The following is a 12,934-nucleotide window of genomic DNA, read 5'->3' on the forward strand; positions in this document are numbered from 1 at the left end:
GTAGGTATATTAACGTAAATATTTCTGTAATATTTTCATCGCTATGAGCACAGTAATGTGTACTGAGAGATTGTGAATGTTTGTAAAACACGTATAATGATGGCGACAATATTACTTCATTAAAAGAGGATATAAAACATAATCATATACACGACACAGTGTATTATGTAAAAAGTGTTTTTAGTACCAGAAGCTTTGAGATACAAAAAAATAAAGGAAGAAAGAAGCAGATGAAGACGAACACATTTGATGAGAAGAAAAGTTTCACTTGTCACAGTTTAATTGGCGGTTTGATAGATGTGAATTGAAATTTGTCGAAAAGGAGAAATGAAATTTCAATAAATTCAAATAGAAAGCACCAAAATTTGCGAAAATGCTTCAAATTGAAAAGTTAAAATAAGCGTGAAAACTTTTCGGTACAGGAAGCGAACATCAGATGTTTAAGTAAATTAAATATACCAAAAAATTTTTGCACGAAATGATGGACGTTATTATATTAAGCTATTCAAGTGTCGGAAACCCACACAGATGTTTCGCCAAACATTATTGAGTTTCACTTCTGTTTTACGCTTTAGCAATAAGCTTTTCTGAATGAAATTTAATTTCACTGGGAAGATTTATGCGGCGTTCGGTTCAAAAGGAATAATTTTAATGCTACGAATTAATAGAAATACATTCTGTAGGAAGGAAAATACGCTTCCAACACAAGAAATGTATTCTTTGTAGAAGAACGGTATTGAAGGTACAAAAAATAAATGGGCGGATGTTTACTGTATCGAAAAGGGAATGTGCTTAGACTCGAATTGTATGAGCTTCCGATTCGATGATTTTGATTTTCTCTATAAAAAGATTGTAATTCTACCTCACTCACAGTTCAATCATTTTCGAATCTCCAATTTTGCAATAAGTAATTCTATCTAATTGTTTACGACAAAAACGAAAATTTCGAACAGAAATGTAAACGAAATTGTTCCGACATGGGGTGAGGTTTGACACTAAATGCGAAATGTGATAAAAACACCCAATGTGACGTGCTGCAAACGTTCAGTAAACTTTTCAAATTAGTTTGATAACAGAAAAGCTGTGTAAAAAATCGGTGTAAGTGAGTTGTTCACACAGTGATATGAAAAGTAAAACTGCGAAGAAAAGGTCGGTCACACGTCATAGCGAAAATTCTCACACATTACCTAAAGGACCTGGCTCTGTATAACTACCTGCTTATGCCACATAATGATAATTACTTCCTTGTACACCAGACGTAAAGATGTGTACACAGTTCGTATTAAACACGTTTTTCACGCATTTTGCAGCTTGTGGTACGAACATCATTTTTCATGCATTTTTCACCAACTGTGTATTAGCCTTAATGTCTTATAAAGGCACAGGCTGAGTGAGACACTGCACAATGTGTGCCCTTTAAAATTACCCACATATGCACATGTAACCAAACTCATATTGCTCGATGGTGCGGCTCCTACAACAGGGGAATTGTTACGACTTTCTGATCAATTTTTCTATTGATCTCTTTCAACACGAACCCATGTTTCTTTTTGAGTTATGCCGTGCAATGAGGCAATTGTTTGTGGCGATGAGTTTGCGTGTAAAACATTGTAAGCAAAGAATTAAGAGCCAATGAGCTTTTTTGTGAAGGGACATTTAATGTCTAAAAAAATGTTTTGTTCCATTGCCTTCGTACAACAATACGGAGTCACATTAAACACAAAGGTTTGTTGATGTGCAAAGCTTTTGTGACAACCGTGCAAAATGAGAAAACTGCACCAGTCAAGCAATTAATTTCGCTATTTCAATTTACGAAATATAATTTAATTCAATTATTAACAGTCGACATATATTCAATCCAAGGCGTAAACGTACGATCAATTAAAAACAAATTTTCCCGTGTCATCTATTGTGCATTCTATTTAGGAATGTTAAACGGGCTTTGGAAACGGTGTGCCGTTTTTCTATGTGGGTGGCTGTGTGTGTCGTGGGTTATAATTGTGTTTTATTCAGCGAGCAACATCATTATATACAAATAATTTGTGAACTTTTAACATTCACATGGTTCACAAAGTTCGTGTTTTAGTTCAACTGTATGAATTTCAAACAAACAATAAAAAAAACAGCCACATCACATTTAGGTGATTGTTGCGAAGTAATTCACCGTTTTTTCCACAAAAACCACCTGCCAATTATATGTTTTGTTTTTTGGGTTGTTGTGTTATGTAATCAATAAATATTTTATATTTTTGCATCCATTCGATTGAAATGCCATGTAACGTATTCGTATATAGATATAATAAAAGGAAACAATCAGATTATATTTCGCAAAATGGTTGTTTTTATTAACAAGAGATATCATCATTTTTTTTAATCATTTTAATGTCGTACGTTCATAACTACAAATACATAAATTTAATTTATTATAACTAAGCCACATACAAAAATACTCCATAATATATTTATACAAAAATCTTACAATCACCTAAATTCATCGATTCGTAAAATCATAATCATAAAAATGTGATTACATACAGAACTAGAGCTGCTAGTGGAGAAGCGATCATGGGATGTAGTCCTATAATTCTGGAAGCGCTTGCTGCGGCGACTGTGAACGGATTAACGCGAGAAAAAAAAAAGAAAAATATTTTTAATTCAGTTTTGTTCAATAATAGGTTTGTTCTCGATTTAACAAAAAAAATTAAAAAAAATCCGAGGTTTTGCTAAATTGATTGAAAACGGGAAAAATGTGAAAATAATTGATTCAGTCTCTCAACGCATTGTACAATTTCAATGCATGGTTTCATGTTTGTTTTATCTTTTTCCTCTGTATCGCATCGCTTAATATTTTAACATTTAAATTCAGTGATAATTATATTTTGAACTTTGTTTTTCTGCAAACGAATGGGTGGTTCATAGAATTTTGTGCTTTTTATTCACCATACTGGGGTATGGTGTGTTATATATATATACACTCGATTAACCCATGTTTTGCTAACCTTATGTTCGAAAATTTACATGTTTTATGTTTTGATTTTGTATATTATAATTAACTGTTTATTTAAATGTTGTGGAAGTTGAACAGAACTTTTTGTAACGTTTAAAAATTTATTGTTACGAGCAACAAGCCAAGGGCGCATAGCGTATTTAAAAAAAAACTATGGTAAAGTAGCATTGCATACCGGTGCCTGTAACATTCCATCAAACAATTGCTGTAGATGTATTTGTTTTCCCTAGAGTCGATAAGGTCATATCACACCACTAGGTAAAACATGAAATTGTTCAAGAGCTCCTGCCATCAGTGCATCACATATCTATGACAGAAATTCTAGCCCTTGGGCGAAGGACACATTCACCCGAGTAGTTGTTTACATAACAAGGGAAAAAGTTGAAAAGTCTACTTTTCGTGTGAATTTTGTTGAAACAAGGCGAAGCCGATAATAATAATAAAACAAGACTTTTCATTTTCATCCCGATTTTAGTTATGGGTTTTATATGTCTCTGTGTGGTAAGACCAACATTATGCATCAGTTTGGAGAGCAAGTTTGGGTTTGGGTTTGGGTTTGCATCGACACATAAAAATGATATGCACCTTCGGCTTAGGATCACAATCGCCAACTCGTCAAAATAAACATTTGAACTATGGCACTCTCAAGCGACAGTGCTATGTTTGAACAAATAATATTTATATCATGTTTGAAGTACTACTAACTGGGCATAGCATGTAATATAACTCGGGATAAAAATGAAAAGTTTCGTTTTCGAGTGTTTATTGACCACCTCATCATCAACCTTCGCAAAAAAAAACTCGACGTTTTATCCATTGTTATGTGCATATTTGTCCACTATAATAACATACGCAATTTCAGTCAACAATGCAAAACAAACTTTGACAGGATGAAACAGTGTCTTATGTGTCACCCAACGAAACCAGTGCGTTGAGTAATTGGTCATTTAGATTCGAAAGTCATATTTTCGTATGATTTATTGACCTTGGCTTCGCCTCGGATCATTAAACTTCTCATGAAAACTGTACTTTCCAACTTCTTATCCCTTGTAAATGACTATAAAACTATCATGTAAAAATTATTTTTTGACATGTTTGCCAAACACTGTATGGAGCTTGAAGTGTCAACTGAAGGCACAGCTACACTGTAGTCTGATAGGAACCAAAATATCGAAACTAATTCGTAAAAGTTCATCAATTTTTTTACCCTTACATTAAAGGTAAGAAGCACGGTCGAACTCATGTTGTATATCTGACTTTGACAAATGAAAGATGTTCAAAAGCCTGGAGAAGGACTTTTCACAGTTTGGTCGTTAGAAGTAGGTACTCGTTGCTTTGTCAGTCATTTTTCATCGGATTTGTATTATATTTCGCGACCTCACTCTCGCCGCTCGTCATTCTCTGAACTATGTAGGACGAGCTGAATCTATCTCTATAAATCCAAAACAATATTTGCATTACCACTATCTATCGTTTGAACTTCATTCAGATGTGGAGTCAGATAATATTTATTTTGTCTTTATCGCTACCATCGCTAAAATGATTGTTGTCGTTATTGTTGTCATCGTTAGATTAGACGACTGAAAACTTTAGATTGAGAAAAATGTTCACATTTTTACCACTTGCCATCAAATTATCTATAGCTTTTATATAGTTCAGTTTTTAAAAAAGTTCTTGAACACACAGCATTGAGTTATAAAAAGCAAGTGTGACGCTGTTATGCAGCTCAGCATTAAGTGTATCATAACATGCCATAAAACTTAAAGTGACGAACATCAACGCCAAGAGTGAAACGACGGGCTTTTCGTATGCAATTCATGGATGGACGAAGACATTAAATCCTTTCATGTCGTTTGCAGAAATTTTTGCTTCTCGCACAATAATGTGACATTGAAGTGGAAAAGTTTGTCCTCGAATTACATAAAATGTTACGCCTAGTATGACATACAGTATGTGTCTAATGACGTTGTGTGAACAGAAAATCATTTATGCCAAACTTGTTGCTTAAATTACTATAATCATCGATTCCTGACAGTTTACTACTTTCATTGTTCAAGCGTGTAAAATTGAATAATACAAAACCCGTGAGAAAATATTATTTTTTTTAATGCTCTTGCCTTCGGCTCGGGCTAAAAATTTCGTCAAAAAAATAATTTTCTCTTCAAATATTTTCACATCAACCCCTTAAATTTATCCGACTGAAACAAATTACTTAATTAATTTTACATAGAAAAAATGTATAGAAAATGCTCACCGTTTCTCTGATTGTACTCTTCATCACTCAAATACGACAATGAAGGGAAATACACTTGCGGTCTATCCTCTTCAATAAATTTTCTAACCTCTGAATAATACAAATCATGTATTCTTGCTGTGCACTGTAACTGAAAACAAATAAAGCAAAAGAATAATACAATATAGGAATATTCTATATAAAACATGTGAACAAAAACGAAACGAAAATGATTTTACTTCATGTCATGTGGCAGAAGAAAAATTGAAGACATGTAACAGTATAAAAGATGGTAAAAAACAATGGAAAATCATTCAAGGAGAAAAATGATGGGAAGTTAATCTCCATTATACATGCTGCTGGAAAACACAACGTCTTATGCGTTTGACAAACGTATGCACTTTATGAAGAATTATGGTGATTTTTTCGTTCTTTCGTGTGTTCCGAATAAAAGAAGAGATTGGATTCACCTTGAGCACGATGAGAATTTATCAATTTTGTTATAAATTTTCATTTCCATTTTTTCAATAATAAAAGCGGGCTAGAGCTTGCCATAAAACTCATTTTCGGTAAATTGGAAAACATGTTCGGACGAATCTAGTTCATTTTGTGAACAGCGTAGAGCAAAACCATTTGTTTGGTTAATACTTTGCTTTATCATCATCATCATCTGTGAATTCAATTTTGTTCGCCAAAGTCCCTGGAACAATGTGCCTCCATTTTCGCCATAAATTTGAATAACTGAAATGGTTCATGGCTCATAGCCCAGCCGACCCCCGGCGCATCAATGATTTGATCGGAATAACATCAAAATAAATTATGTCTTAGCCTCGTAAATACAAGAAAAACGATACGGTATCATCTATCCAGACCTGTTGTTGCTTTTAAAATGTTTTGCTCGAAAATGACAACGAAAAACGAAGAAGAATGAAAAACATTTCTATCGTGATCAGCAGACAGTATAACAGATAATGGAGAATGTATAATATCCAGTATCGATATCGGGATAGGCAAATGAAAGTCATTTTCAACATAAGCAAAATCTATAAATATAAAATGGGATGTATAGGCGTCGGCATGTATTATAATCATAGCGAATTGTGTAACGATGTCGGTGCTACGTCATTGAAAAATTAAAAAAAAAATCTTTAATCCGAGCTCAATGAGTGCTCGGTATCTGTCCATATTATGTAGGTTGTATACGTAATATTATACACATCGACATGCGATCCAAGTTAAAATTTCCACTCGAATTTTCTATTCAAATCCTTAGTTCATTAGTTGATACACTCAACTTTCATTATTATTTCGTCTTATCTTTCCTTCAAGCTTTGTCTTAAATTCTTTGACAATAAAATGTTAAGAACTTTGATTTGATTATGAACAAAGTTTCACGTTATCGAAGGGTACTTTATGGAATGAATATAAATCGGTTCTTTGGGATTAGTTTAGCATGTGATATAATTCCAATACCTTATCCGCTTTGGATTGTTGGGGAGGGTGAAATAAAATCTATAGGTTTTTGAAGAACAATTAATGTAGAAGTTGGATATTACTTGAAAACTATTTTCTTTTTGCTTTACCCTCAACGAAAACGGAACGTTAGTTTCGTACGTCATTTGTTTTTGTTTGCGGAGCGTAATTTATTCGACTACAGAGACTTGATACTATCGTGTTTGAAAGTTAAACTTAATCAATAAATCCAATACATATTGCTTATTATGACACCTTTTTTGATCGTGTGCGCTTAGAGGAAAAGTTTCTGGCTGTGAAAAGAAAATCAGACTTTTGTGGAGGGTAAATTTTTGTGGAAATTCGTGTCACAGTTAAGCGAAAAGTCTGCACAAAAATAATCTCCAACAATTAAAAAGTGTTTTAATCACATTATGGAACAGAACTTTTAATTATACTTAAAATTTGCTAGGAAATTACAAGCAAATTGCGAAGAAAATCGCTGGAAATTTATTAGATATTTCCGTTTCAATTCTTTCATTATGTGTCCTTTTTGTCAACAAACGTCTGATTTTGCTAACTTTGTAGATATTTTCGTGAAATTGTGAGGCATCTACAACCGAAAAATGTAGCTTAAAAACTTTTATTCCCTTTACTTGCACACCACAGTTTCTCAATCCACATGAAAGACTTCGTATATGCCATGTTCGTACTTTGAACATGTTACCCACATTCATACTGAAGCTGTATCCACGCGTTAAAAACAGAAAAAAGTTTCTAAGCTAAGTTCATCGGGTCATGATGTGTCCAAATGATGAACTTTTTTGCATGATCTCTGAATTCGATCAGTATTCTGAAAGTTTGGTATTTCCATTTAAATCTACAGTTTTATCATTACGAATAAACGATTGAAAGCTGTAACAATTAAATATTAACAGTTGCAGCTTTTAATGATATTCTTGTCCTCTGTGAAAGGTTAGAAAAAAAGTCGTCGCAATTGGAAGGTGAATATTTGAATTCTTCAAGCAATTTCCAAGAAAACATTAAATATGTGGTGGTCTCACTCCTTCAACATATTCCCCTTTTATATCCCATTTGTCCAAGCTAACCATATTTCTGTTCAAAATACAATTCAAAAGTCTAATATTGTCGCAATATTTAACATTTCCATTTCTACCGAAGACATACCTTCCAGCTATACTGTTTAAAATTCGCATTTATTGTAAATACCAATAAATCCCGTTCCGATTTATTCGCACTGTTAACCTTTTGAAATTTTCGGGGCAACATTTGCCTAAAATTGAATCGCAACGGTAAGTAAATTGCCCATAATTTTTATTAATCTGATTGACTTTGTAGACGATTTACCAATGACCTTAAAGATAATCGGTAAGAGTTATGGCAATCAGGACGAAGGCCCTAAAAGGTTTATAATTTTCCAAAGAATTCTGTAACCGTAGTTCATTTGGATCGATGGGAATATGATATTGTACGATACGTGTATCAATACATAGACGGATATTTGCAAATTGCAATCAAAAATTCATTCATCGAGTATATGGGAAAATGGGGACGTTATTTTGTTGATTCTAAAATCTACATAAAAATTGTATGCTCTGATCAAATTGGGTAATCTAAAGCCTAACAACGATTTTTTTTAAGAAAATGTTGGAAGAAGAAAATTTCTTAAATGCAAAAGCTAAAAAAAACTTTTTTTATATTTATAAATCGAGAGACATTTTTGTTAACGAAAAAAATGTGTGGCAGTACATAATAATATATCTATTACAGACACAGCCAGTATGCCTCTTCTTCTTTTCATGTCATTAAATTTCTCTTGCTCTTTTGCACACACGAAATGTTGTATATATAGAAAATACAAAGCTGAGTCGAATTCCTCTTTTCAAAAAGCTTTTCTTTCATCAACGTTCTTTACTGAAAAATATTTTCGTCATTGTTATCTATTTTGGCCGGAACAAAATTTCAATTAACCTTATTTTTATCAAATCCCAGACTGCAAAACGAAATAAATTTTCTTTTTTGATAAAATGAAAACGATTTCGTAAACAAAGTGAGGTGGGAACTGTGATAAATAAAATTACCACCATGATGAAATTAATGAGATTAGTAAATATACTGCGGTTACGGTTTTCATACTACGTATATAAATACTTAAATTTCGAAATAAAAGGATAGAGTGAGAGAGAGAGAGGTAAAGAAAAGTAACAAACTTGCGAACTTACCACCATTTTTCCTTTAACAAACAAAAGATGCAATCCAATTTTGCTGGTTTCCAGTTTTGTATCTGCATCTTTAATTACATCGTATTTTATGATGTCAAATTGGTTTGCCTGTGTGGAAAATATAAACATTTGGAATTATCGTGAAATTTGCTGGCACTTTGCATTCAAAGTTCTAATATGATAATTTCATGTTGTTCATAGCAATCAAACTTAAATTTAATTATCTCGGGTGCAATAAAGTTTTGCGACAAATATAAAACAAATGAAAAATTAATTGCTCGGATGACGGTGAAATGTACTTGACTCGATTTCTGTTTTTTTTTTGTCTATTTTTGTGTGTGTACTGAAGTGTGTCCTGTCGTTCTAATTCGCAACGAGTCTCTAATTGTTAAGCAATTAAAGTAAATTATTTATGCTTCCCATTCGGATATAATTGCCTGCTTTTGCATTGTTGCAGTTCTTTGAAGCGATTTATATCACTCTCATAACAACACGATTTTACTTCAAAACTAATAGAGTGATGGAAGAGAAATTTGTTTTTTTTTTCGCACGAACAAATCGTAAGCGGTGCTATTGTAACAATAGTATATTACGGTGACGGGTATTATCACCCGGGGAATTATCCCCCAGACTGAAAAAACTGGAATTTAATTGGAATTATCACCCGGGGAATTAACGCCCAGGAATTATCACCCAGATCAATAGGAATTATCACCCGGGGAATTAATGCCCAGGCATTATCACCCAGATTAATTGGAATTACCACCAGGGGAATTAACGCCCAGGCATTATCACCCAGATCAATTGGAATTATCACCCGGGGAATTAACACCCAGGTATTATCACCCAGCTATGTGAGAATGATTTCCCAGCAGTTTGTAGTTTAGAAATTATTACCCACTGAATTGGGAATTATCACCCGGGGAATTAACGCCCAGGAATTATCACCCAGCTATCTGAGGAGTCATACTGAATCAGTCTAGTTAATTGTGCATCGTCTTAGAGACATGCACCATTAGTCTAGTTATTTGTGCATCGTCTTAGAGATGCCTCTAAGACGATACACAATTAACTAGACTAATGGTGCATGCCTCTTAGACGATGCACAATTAACTAGACTAATGGTGCATGCTTCTTAGACGATGCACATTTAACTAGACTTGGTGTGCATGCCTCTGAGACGATGCAGAAATAACTAAACTAATTAAGCATGACTCCTCAGATAGCTGGGTGATAATTCCTGGGCGTTAATTCCCCGGTGATAATTCCTATTGATCTGGGTGATAGTTCCTGGGCGTTAATTCCCCGGGTGATAATTCCCAATTCAGTTGGTAATAGTTTTTAAGCTACAAACTGCTGGGAAATCATTCTCACATAGCTGGGTGATAATGCCTGGGTGTTAATTCCCCGGGTGATAATTCCAGTTGATCTGGGTGATAATGCTTGGGCGTTAATTCCCCGGGTGATAATTCCAATTGATCTGGGTCATAATGCCTGGGCGTTAATTCCCCTGGTGATAATTCCTATTGATCTGAGTGATAATTCCTGGGCGTTAATTCCCCGGGTGATAATTCCAGTCTGGGGGATAATTCCCCGGGTGATAATACATGTCGCCGTATATTACCATTCACCAGGTCCTTTTTTGGAAAATTGATTTGCTAAAATTTTCTAATTTTTTTTTTTCGGTTTTCCAAATTTTGCTAAGAAAGCTTCGCAAATTGAAGCAAATTTTGGAATATTTTAGCGAATAGATCTTAGTTTTTACTAGATACTATACGTGTACGAGCTTTTACGCGATTTTCAATGCACATCTAGTACAAACTACGATGAATGGTGAGGTATTTTTTGCGAACGTCACATTTTGTGGGAAATAATTTTGTTAGTAAGTTCATTGTATCACTAGGTGAAATCAGTTTACTCTAGTATAACATACAAGCGGTATGCGCCAGAAGTCCTAAGAACTAAGCCTAACTGACCAAAGTAATTCAACCGCGAGTATAATTATCGAATCTATTACTTCCTGTTAGTATTTTCAAAAGGTCAATAAGTTCTAATTTCTTCCAATGAATACGAATACCCGATCTTGTCGTTCACATGAGCACTTCTTGCCAGAGTGCCATGTAGACTATTTTTCCGTTCGGAGCAGACACATTTCGATCATTTTCGTATATAAATTTGGTCTATATGTATCCAGTGGCTATTATCCACATACTATCGACATTGGTAGCGAATGGACTACGTGATTTCTTACAAAATCTACAAAATTGACTGTCTTCGAGTTTGATATAAAAATTCGTGTTGTTATTGCTATCCGAATCCGAAAAAGTTCGCTGCAAAGTAAGTTGCTACTTCCATAATAAAACGTTATAGCACGCGCGTGTACAACGTTAGGTCCCGTAAAACGATTAATAACCATCCGAAAATTGTGAAATAATATTTTTCCACCGTCATGTATACCACATTACAATCCAACAAATATTTGATACAGGTTCACCACATCCTTCTTACCCAGAGTGAGTTAATGTGCAGATCCCAGTTTTGTCTGTTTGTGTTATAAACCAAAAACCAATAAAACTTCAGTTCATTTCAAACCTTTAAAACAAAAGAGTAAAAGGCCCACACAGAACATTCTCGTGTATACTACACAAAATGTTAACCTATTTATTGTTCACCCATATAGAAATGGTGGTCATAAACGATTTTAGGTTTGTTTTCCCTTTCTTTTCCACCATACACACAACTCGACAACTTCACATCATCATATCGTATAATGATAAGATATAACGATACAAAACACATAATAAATATAAAGGGAAATTATGTTCCGGGATATGCTGTTGAATAATAATTTGATTTTCATGTTGCTTTTCTTATGGCTTTCCTTTTGCCATGGTTGAGCTTAATTTTATCACAACACAGAGATAGTGAACTGGGTATGTTACGATGTATGAAAATCGTGGAAACAAAACCCCGATATGGCATTCACAACCAAAAATGACGCATATAAGTCAACAAAATGTATTATACAACTAATTACACTTTTAACAAGGGATAATATTGTATTTATGTACGAAATACGAAGAATTTTCTGCTGTTTTGTGCATGAGATTACATATTGCCAGTAGGCGTCCGCATTGAGATAAATCTTTTAACACTGCGAAAGAATCATGAGTGCGCGTTAGCAGAGTGCCTGTGACGCAATTCCTATTACTAGAAAAAAATGTACAAAATTTTGTTGTTGTAGACTCGCCAATTTAATTCAATATGAATCCGCTTTAAAAATATCTGGGAGTCATTACGAGTTCAACGAGCTATCACAAGTTATTGTAGGTTCAGATTTGGCCACGCAATAAATCTTCCAAGAAGCTAGATCTTTATACAGCGATATCAGTTGTTTTGAAAGTATGCAAAGGGACTTGCGTCACTTTTACTCTTTGGAGTGTTTTTGACTGATACTATATATATACGAATGCTTGTAGAGGAAAGATGATAATTTAATTTATTTCAATTATGATAACGACATTTTCAGAGGATATAATGAATTTGTTCAGAGCGTTTTGAAGCCGTTCAGTTTTGTTTTATTGCGTTTCTGTCATACATAGGAACCTTTTTCCTGAGAAAAAATATTTCATAAATGTTTCAGATGAATGATATGCTCTATTCCGGAGGCACTTTATTAAAATTCAGGTTCTTAGAAATACTGCACAGGTCGTTTGAATGGCGTTACACTTTTTTCATTGTGACTACAAGCGACAAAATAAGGAAAGTGTTGTTGAGTTCAGCGTCTATAAGATTTAATCGAATAGAAAATTAACTAAAGCTCGAGAAATATAAAGTTTTAATCAGGTAAAACTTTGAGTTTTCATAATAATATTCTTAGAACAAAGTCTTTGAAAAATTCGATTTTCTGCGAAAATCTGCAATCGGAAACCAATTTCTTATTCAGTGGATTTACAATTACTTCCTTGACTTCTAGACTTGGTATTGAAGTTTTTTTTA

General features: G+C 33.8%; 1 protein-coding gene across 4 annotated transcripts in view; it reads right to left on the reverse strand.

Annotated features, from left to right (window-relative positions):
- Positions 1-2,331: 2,331 nt before the first annotated feature.
- The window catches only part of LOC119068048, a 57,429-nt gene continuing 46,826 nt past the window's right edge, over positions 2,332-12,934 (reverse strand). For all 4 annotated transcript variants that reach the window (XM_037171418.1, XM_037171417.1, XM_037171416.1 and 1 more), the window contains exons 6-8: positions 8,936-9,043; positions 5,262-5,391; positions 2,332-2,608 (exon numbers count right to left, since the gene is read on the reverse strand). In XM_037171418.1, coding sequence (XP_037027313.1) covers positions 2,514-2,608; positions 5,262-5,391; positions 8,936-9,043 — 333 coding nt within the window. In that variant the 3' untranslated portion in view covers positions 2,332-2,513. The remainder of the gene's footprint in view (positions 2,609-5,261; positions 5,392-8,935; positions 9,044-12,934) is intronic.

The sequence above is a fragment of the Bradysia coprophila genome, assembly GCF_014529535.1.
Source record: "Bradysia coprophila strain Holo2 chromosome X unlocalized genomic scaffold, BU_Bcop_v1 contig_173, whole genome shotgun sequence".
Lineage (NCBI taxonomy): Eukaryota > Metazoa > Arthropoda > Insecta > Diptera > Sciaridae > Bradysia > Bradysia coprophila.